Source organism: Impatiens glandulifera, chromosome 1 (assembly GCF_907164915.1).
Source record: "Impatiens glandulifera chromosome 1, dImpGla2.1, whole genome shotgun sequence".
In the NCBI taxonomy this organism is placed as follows: Eukaryota; Viridiplantae; Streptophyta; class Magnoliopsida; order Ericales; family Balsaminaceae; genus Impatiens; species Impatiens glandulifera.
The window spans coordinates 92,371,002-92,380,127 of NC_061862.1; the positions used below are offsets into that span (position 1 = coordinate 92,371,002).

At 34.4% G+C, this 9,126-nt stretch overlaps 1 protein-coding gene across 1 annotated transcript; it reads right to left on the reverse strand.

Moving 5' to 3' along the window:
- Positions 1-5,090: 5,090 nt before the first annotated feature.
- Positions 5,091-8,863, reverse strand: LOC124919305 (formin-like protein 6). The gene is made up of 3 exons (XM_047459531.1): positions 7,139-8,863; positions 6,814-7,055; positions 5,091-6,041 (listed from the first exon to the last, which is right to left on the reverse strand). The coding sequence occupies exons 1-3, from the start codon at positions 8,754-8,756 to the stop codon at positions 5,241-5,243; spliced, it is 2,661 nt and encodes an 886-aa protein (XP_047315487.1). The 5' UTR covers positions 8,757-8,863; the 3' UTR covers positions 5,091-5,240.
- Between the last annotated feature and the right edge of the window lie 263 nt (positions 8,864-9,126).

Here is a 9,126-nt window from a genome sequence, read left to right on the forward strand (position 1 = left end):
TCGATAGCTTAATGAAAAGTAATAATTTTCTAAGGTGTGAAGTTGATCGTTGCTTCTATATCAAAAGGTTTGATAAATCATACATTATTTTGCTCCTCTACGTTGATGACATGTTGATTGTTAGAGAAAGTTTGTATGAGATTAACAAGCTCAAGAAAGAGTTATCTAAAAAGTTTTTAATGAAGGATTTGGGTGCTGTAAAACAAATCCTTGGGATGATAATTTTCAGGGATAAAGAAGTTCTCAAGTTTTCACAAGAAGAATATGTGAAAAAAGTTCTTAGCAGGTTCAACTTGTATGATACAAAACTAGTTACTACCCTCTTAGCTAGTCACTTCAGACTATCTAAAGATTAGTCGCCTTCAATAGAGGAGAAGAAAAATTACATGGTCATTGTTCTGTATGCCTCTACCATTGGTTGTATTATGTATAAGGTTGTTTGCACAAGACTAGACATAGCACATGTAGTGGGAGTTGCTAGAAGATTCATGAGTAACCCGGGTACACAACATTGAGAAGCAGTAAAGTAAATACTATGATACTTAAGAGGAGGTATGTGTCTCGCTTTTCTGTTTTTGAAAGTCTAATATGGGTTTGGAAGGATATGTTTATGCTGACAATGGTGGTGATGTTGATAGTACGAAGAGCACAATATGATACATTTATACTCTAAGAGGTACTACAATCAACTGAGTTTCAAAATTGCAGAAGATTGTTGCTCTTTCTAGTTGTGAGGCAGAGTATGTTATTGTGACAGAGGCTGCTAAGGAGATGATGTGGTTACAACCCTTTTTTGCGAGAATTGGGTTAAGACTACGAGGGAAGTGTGTTGTGATGCGACAATCAGAGTGTCATTAATTTGGTAAAGAATCCAATTTATTATGGAAGGACAAAGTATATACAGGTTCGTTATAATTTCATCTGGTCAACTTTAGAAGATGGAGTATTAGCTTTTAAGAAGATTCCTAGAAGTGAGAATCCAGTTGATATGCTGACGAAAGTTGTGACAAATGAGAAACTGAAGTTGTGTGCAACTTTAGTTGGTTTTCTTCGTTAAGACATCAGATGGAAAGCTACTACCGATTGAGAGATTTTCAGTATATACAGGTTCGTTATAATTTCATCCGGTCAGCTTTAAAAGATGGAGTATTAGCTCTTAAGAAGATTCCCAAGAGTGAGAATCCAGCTGACATGCTGACAAAAGCTGTGACAAATGAGAAACTTAAGTTGTGTGCAACTTTAGTAGGTTTTCTTCGTTAAGACATCAGATGGAAAGTTGCTACCGATTGAGAGATGATGAAGTTAGTCTCCAAGTGGGAGATTGTTGAGTTATGGAGTCTACACTTATAATAAACTCTACAATTGTTAATTAGAGTTTATTGGGTTTGTATTTAGTTTTGGGCTTGGGCCTGACTAAGAGTTATTTAAATTTTATTACCTGAATATTTACCCTATAAATATGTGATTATTAAGGATTTACAAAAATGATAGATAATTCTAGAGAGATAAAGTGTGAGACAAAAATTATGTATTCATTCTTCTTCTTCATAGTGAAATTTGGTGGCGGTTGAAGTGGACATAGTTCAATTTGAGTCAACCACTATAAATCTGTTTCTTCTTGTGTTTTTCTTTCTTGCGTTTTTACAGATTATTTCAAGCAGGTCGGATTTGAGAGATACAAATTCTAACAGTTTGTAGTAGAACTCATAAAGGATAATGTTCTTAACTTTGATAATATCCATCCTTTCATAAGGTAAATGACTTATTATTTGCAACCGTTTCAATATCCTTGGTTTGAATAAAAAAAAATAATGCCAAAAGAGTCTTTCTGAAAATCAAAACTTAAATGATGTTGATGATTTCTTGGTGATCATTGTTTACACATTTGAATTAGAAGTTTAAATCTAAAAATTGTAATATTCATACATAAAATTATAAAAATAAATCAACAATCTTAAGTAATGTAATAGTTTAAGTGTTCATAATTTATAATTAAGACCAAGGGCTCAAATTTAGCTAGTTCAATTGGGGAACAAATACTATGTTGGTTGACCGAAGTTAGAAGATTTATAATATGATGAAATAGTTGTGTACAAAATGTTTAAAATAATAGTCAGATTGGTGTTGATTGATTGAAGTGATCATGTCTCTTAATATGATAAGATGGTTGGGGAACTAATGGTTATATTGGTTTGTTGAAGTGAAGAAGATAAGAAAAAAATTGTAATAATATGAGATGGTTGTGGTGCAAAATGCTCATAATAATAGTTCGGTTGGTATATGTTAAGGAATAGTGTTGGTTGATTGAAATGAGAAGGTCTCTTCTTATGATAAGATGGTTGAGGAGTTGGGAACTAAGAGTTATATTGGTTGGTTAAAGTGAAGATGATAAGAGAAAAAGTTTGTAATGATATGAGATGGTTGTGGTACAAAATGCTCAAAATAATAGTTCGGTTGGAATATGGTAGGGAATAGTGTTGGTTGATTGAAGTGAAAAAGTCTATTAATATATAAGATGGTTGGGGAACTAAGGATTATATTGGTTGGTTGAAGTTGTTGATTGAAGTGAGAAGGTCTCTTAATATGATAAGATGGTTGGGGAACTAAAGGTTATACTGGTTTGTTGAAGTGAGAATGGTAAGAGAAAAAATTTGTAATGATATGAGATGGTTGTGGTGAAAAATGCTCAAAATAATAGTTTGATTGGTATATGTTAGAGAATAGTGTTGGTTGATTGAAGTGAGAAGGTCTCTTAATATAATAAGATGGTTGGGGAGTTGGGGGAACTGAGGGTTATATTGGTTGGTTAAAGGGAGGATGGTAAGAGGAAAAATTTGTAATGATATGAGTTGGTTGTGGTGCAAAATGCTCAAAATAATAGTTCGGTTGTGATATATTAGGGAATAGTGTTGGTTGATTGAAGTGAAAAGGTCTCTTAATATGATAATATGGTTAGGGAACTAAGGGTTATATTGGTTGGTTGAAGTGAGGATGGTAAGTGTAAAAAGTTTGTAATGATATGAGATGATTGTGGTGAAAAATGTTCAAAATTTGGTTGGGATATGTTAGGGAATAAGAGATTGGTTGTAGTGTAGAATGCTCAAAATGATAGTTCGGTTGGGGAATAATGGATAAGAGGAAAATTTTGTAATGATGAGATAGTTGTGGTGCAAAATATTTTAAATAATAGTTCGATTGGGGGAGAAGAAGTTGACCGAAATGAGAAGATCTATAATATGATAATATGAAATATAGTTCGGTTGCGAATAACAATGAATATTTTGGTTACTCGAAGTGAGAGATGGTAAGAGGTCGATAAGAATGAGAGTTTTGGTGAAGTGAGAAGGTCTGTAATATAATATACGGCTGCGGATAACAATGAATATGTTGGTTAGTTGAAGTGAGATATGGTAAAAGATCGATAAGGAGGAGAATTTTTTATGAAATGAGAAGATATGTATTATAATATATAGTTCGGTTGCGGGTAACAATAAATATGTTGGTTACTCAAAATGAGAGATGGTAAGAGGTCGATAAGGAGGAGATTTTTAGGTGAAATAAGAAGGTATGTAATATGATATATATAGTTCGATTACGGATAACAATGAATATATTAGTTACTCGAAATGAGAGATGGTAAAAGTCGATAAAGAGGAGATTTTTGGGTAAATGAATATTGTAAATGATAATTGTGATATTTTGTAATTTAACTGTACAAACGCCACAAAAATCATGCTAGTTTTAATTAATAATATAAAACCATACAAATATATCCTAGAGTTGTGTATATTCATTGCATATATACAATCTATAGTTATAATATTGAAAGAATTAACCTCTTAAAAACAAATTTTAAATGTACCACTTTATTCTACTCCAAATCGTATAAACAAAATGAAAAGAATAAATTAGATTTAATCACCTTATTTTTTTTATCTAATTAATTGCCAGCAATAAAGATATACCAAAAATGTTAGCGCTCTTGAAAAAAAATCTTTTGCATAAAAAAATATAACTCATGATCTACATTCATATTTAATAAGACTAAGACAATATCACCATTATTATACCACCATTATTATACATAGTTATAATAAAATAATTTCATCTTTAATTGATACTAAACATAATATGAATTTGTGTCTTCACGAGGATGAGTGAAGGATTCTAGATATTCTAATTAGGGGAGGAATAAACTCTGAGCCTTAGAAGAAAAAAAGAAATTAAAAAAAAATAATTTAAAGGCAGGTCATGTAATTTTTAATTTAGTGATTTTGTATTTTACCGACGCTTAATTTGCGCCGATAATTAAGTGTCGGCATAGATAATATTTGTGCATAACTTCGTGACAAAGGAAATTGATACAATCTAGGGAGTTTGAAACGAGGAATATGAGTTTCATCTTATATTTGAGATTCATTATTTATTTGCAATTGCTTCCGTCATATCATATAAGCAATCCAAAATTGAAATAGTAGGAGGGAGATAATTAATTCAATTAAGAAAGTGTATAGAAGAAGTAATATTGAAGTTTTGACAACTTCCATCAGCCATGATAAATGATTTGTTAAATAAAATGTATTATAATTTGTCAAAGAACATGGATAGTAATTGTATTGTAGTTTGAAACAAAAGAATCAAATTACAAGTAGAAGAACAGTGAAGGAAAGTTTGTGATGAAGTTTTGATTTCCTCACCACAAATTGGACATTTTTTGTGAAATTTAATTTAGCAAAATGATTCATAATTTGCAGTCAACAGTTTCAATATCCTTGGTTTGAATTAAAGAAAAAAAAAAAAAAAAAACTTATGCCTCAACTTAACATCATTTTTTGGTGAATTGTTTACACATAATTGTTCTAATAATGATAAGTATTAATGAAAACCCATCTGAATTAGAAGCTTAAATCTGGAAATAGCAATTTTCTGGGGAGGAAGCCAAGGTGGTTTTGGGATTGAAGCAATATATTTAAGTAATATTTTCCCACCAATTTTGCTTGGACTAAGGTTCTGATGTTTTCTTTCTGTAAAAAATAATAATTTAAAACAAAAACATGATTTTGAATCTAGACACAAATTAGATTACTCTAGCAAAATGAAATTTATTATTTATCTCCAAAGATGATTGTAGTACATGATCTATAATGTATCCAATTAAATACAAAATTAAACAATCATTTATATATATATATATTAATTTCCCATTAATTAAAGAGTGTAAAGAAGTAATGTGTTGTTGTTTAAGGAGACAAACTATCCTCTTCATCGGAGCTTTCACCTTGTTTTACATTATATCTGTTAAGAACCGGCAGCGACGCAGTTGGAGGTAACCGGAAAGATCTAGCTGAACCCATAACCGCGTTATCCTGCAATACCCTAACTTCCTTACAGACATTATCCAAAATCGAAAGAAAATCTCTTACAATCATAAATATCCTCAACGGATGAGCTTCCACTTTCCCCTTATCGCCATGAAAATACTCCGTCACATCTTTCACAACCGATAACGCCTTCCTCTCCTCCGCCTTAATCCTTTTAATCTCCGTATCCGCTTCTTGTTCCATAAACGCTTTCATCGAATCAAAGAATCTCCCCCCTTGTTTCTCGTTTTCCATAACCATTTTCCTCACTTTTACCAGCCCTGTTTCAAGTTTCATTAGGTAGCTGTTTAAGACGTCCGAATCCATTCCGGCTGCTTGTTTAACATTAGCCAGTTCTTTGCTTAGACTTGAGACGACTCGTAATCCTTGTTTCTTGAAATCTTCTTCTGTCATGGTTATTTTGATTGGAGAAGAATTTTGTTTGTTTGTTGAAGAATCTGACAGGACTCCTTCTGATCTGATGATTTCTTGAACTACGAAATGGAGTAAGGTTGTTTTTCCGTCGGTTCCTTTGATATCGACTAGCTTTAAAAGGGTTTCGAGTTTGAACGCTTTCGCATCGCCGCGATTGGTTCCCACGTTCATTCTGTTTCCTGTTTGTAAGACGGCTTCAAGAAGTTTTAAGAATAGTCTACTGTTCTTCAGCTCTTCACTAGCTATCTGTTAATACCAATATCAAGAAATCAACCCTTGTTCAATATCATTGTTAATCTCACCTAAAGAGTACAAGATTAGCATTTAGACAAATTTATACTCCACTAAATTCAAAATTGGGCTCATAAATTTAAGGTTGTTTTGCTCATAGGTTTTGTATCCTTAAGAAATCAAAAATCACTTACTAAAAATGTTTTAAATTATAAAAAAAATAATAATAATAAGAGAGGAGGATGATAGTGACTTATTTTTTTCAAATAATAAAATATTTAATATTAAATTGAAGTAGCTAAACAAATGTCTATTAAGAAAAAGACAAGTTTCAAATAACTAAAAATTGACAAGATTCAATATATTCAAGACCCACCAATATCTAAGGCTCAAAATAGTTAGGTCTTTCAACAAAATAGTTGGATGACAAAAAAACAATAAAAATAAAAATACTATATTATAATTTGGAAAATGAATCAAATTTTCAATAAAATAAAAATAAAACTATAATATAGATCATAGGATAGTGATTGTAACAGAATTGATGACAATATGTTATTTTATAACTAAGAATATCTAGTCCAACTTATAAACAAGTCTTCACTAGTCTAAAACTCTTGGCATGACTAAACAAATGGCTCTGTTATCTTAAGAAACAATTAAAAATCTCCAATAATATTTTAATCATTCATATTAAAATATAAAAATGGGCATTTTCAAAAAGGGTCTTATTTTATCAATTAAGCCTAATAATCTTATTTTAATAAAAAAAAATAATAAAAATCACCTCTAGGGTTTGGAAAGAATTCCTTAGGTACTTGACTTCAGCATCAAAATTTGCTCTGTATAGCATAGCTTCAACGCGTTTGAATGCAAATGGTATATCAAGTATACACTTGAGGAATCTCTCTGCAGATCCTAACTTTGACACATCGCCACTATAATCTCTCAATTTGATCTCTTCCTCTTTCGTCGGAGCCATCTTCACCAATGTCTCCAGAAGCTCAACCCCTAATCCTTCTGGGTTTCCTGTTGCAGAAAAAGTAGTAGTAAGTACAGTATTCCCTTGTAGACTAGAAAACAGCCATGGAAGGATAGATAGGCTAGCTTACCAACATGAAGTGCTTCAGACACTTCGTCGCGTGTTACATTTAAGGCTCTTAATAGTATAGCAATGTTTTGTGATTTCTTTGGATCCAGTACTCTGTTTTCTTGATCCGGCGGCATCACTAATCTTCTTGCGGCTGTTGTTGTTGTGGTGGTGGTGGCCGTTTCTTTGGGTGCAGGGGTTGCGGATTTACATCCAAACAGACTTTCCATCATGTCTTCGTTCAACTTGAAGGAGCTTGATTTCAATTGGTCCCACACTGTTGCTCGGTCGGAGGTTGCCCTAACTTTGTCCCAGTGAAGGGCTTTTAATTTGGGTCTTCCTCCTTCTACTTCTTCTTCTTCTTCGTTGTTTCTCTTCTTCATTTCAACTGAGATGGGTTGCAAGATTGAGGGTTTCAAGATTGAGGGTTTCGATTGCATCTCTGGGGAAGGAATTGGTGATTCTCTTTTTAAGGGTTTTAATTTTCTGGGTGTTAGTGATGGAATTTGCGGTGGAGGCGGCGGCGGCGGCGGCGGCGGTGGTGGTGGAGGAATTTGGGTTTTGGGTGTTTGATCGGATTGACGAATGTTTGATCGGAGGAGTGCCATGTTTGGCGCCGGCAATGGAGGCGAAAACTTTGGCCGTGAAAATGGTCGTATTTCAGCGACTGGAGGGGATGAAGGCGTCGGAATTCTCTGTTTGGAGTCGGGAGAGGAACTTGAAACGCGGGATTTAGGTGAAGTTCTCTTGGATTTAGGGAAAGTATTTGATTTGTCATCTTCTACTTTGATCTTACTTGTCCATCGGCTGCTATTATAACTCCGGCGAGAGCTAGAATTATGAGATATTTCTCCGTTACTGGCTGAGGATGAATCATGGGGTGTATAAAACGCCGTCTGATCATGAGCTTCATCGTAGTTGTCGTCGTCGTCCGATGATGACATGGGTGGAGGCGAATCAATTATTGGAGGCGGCGGTTTCGTCAACGGCGGAAGTGGCTGCAGTTCAGGACTCGGCCTGTACCGATCTGGTTTCAATTTCCTATACGGCGACCCATTTGCGTTATGATTTTCTGTCATCGTCGGCCGTGTAGGTTCAACAGTGCCGATGTAGAGAAAGTTCGACGGCGGCGGGGGCGGTTGTTGAAATCTCGATTCATCTCGAAAACTAGGTGCGACAAGTTTAATAGTATCAATTTGATGTCTAGATTTGTGTTTATAGATGTAGAATGCGAGTGCCGACAGCATACCCAAAGAGACAATTGCAACGGATAAGACAATCGCGTATTTCTTGACCGGTTTTGTTTGCTGGGCGGCCGCAATTGGGTTTGCGGCGGCGGCGGAGGATTCATTTCTGGGCGGCGGAGAAATAGTCGATCTGGATTGATCCGGTGTCGGAGTAATTGGTACCTCCGGGAAGAAGGGTTGGTCTGGATTGGGGAAAGTGAGATAGGGCGGCGGCGGCGGAGGTGGGTCTAACTCCGGCGGTGGTGATGACGTGGCAGGGAATAATGGCTGATGAAGGATTCTTCTTGAAATTGATTGGCCATTTTTACAGATCAAATCTGCAGTAGCTGTTGTTAAGTTGAAGAAGATGAAGATGATGAAAAGTTTATTAACACGATCAATTAGTTTCAACATGGCTTCTTCCTTTGGCCAATGTTCATCTGTTTCTTCAAATTGATCATTTCTCTCTCTGTCGGATTGTTTTTTTCCTGATTGTCCGGTTTTCTTCGTATCTCTGTATGTTTATTTGTGTGTGAGAGAGAAATAAAAGAAAAAGAAAAAGAAAGAAGAAGAAGAGAGAGAGTGATGACGTAGGCAATAGCCGCATTTTATTTTTATTTTATTTTTATTTTATTTTTATTTTATTTTTATTTTATTTTTATTTTTATTTTTCGCTTGATTTTTATTCCTTTCTTTGGGCTATGGGCTAACGTGGGCCGTCTGTCTCTCTTTTCTAGAGGAGATGGAGATCCCTTTATATCTTCTGCCACGTGGCAACCTCTAA

Bases quoted from the DNA above. Each gene is read 5' to 3' on its own strand.
- LOC124919305 (XM_047459531.1), bottom strand. From the start codon at position 8,756: ATGTTGAAACTAATTGATCGTGTTAATAAACTTTTCATCATCTTCATC. The intron at 7,056-7,138 runs GTAAGCTAGCCT...TTTCTGCAACAG, and splicing joins GTCTGAAGCACTTCATGTTG to GAAACCCAGAAGGATTAGGG. The intron at 6,042-6,813 runs GTGATTTTTATT...TGGTATTAACAG, and splicing joins ATTCTTTCCAAACCCTAGAG to ATAGCTAGTGAAGAGCTGAA.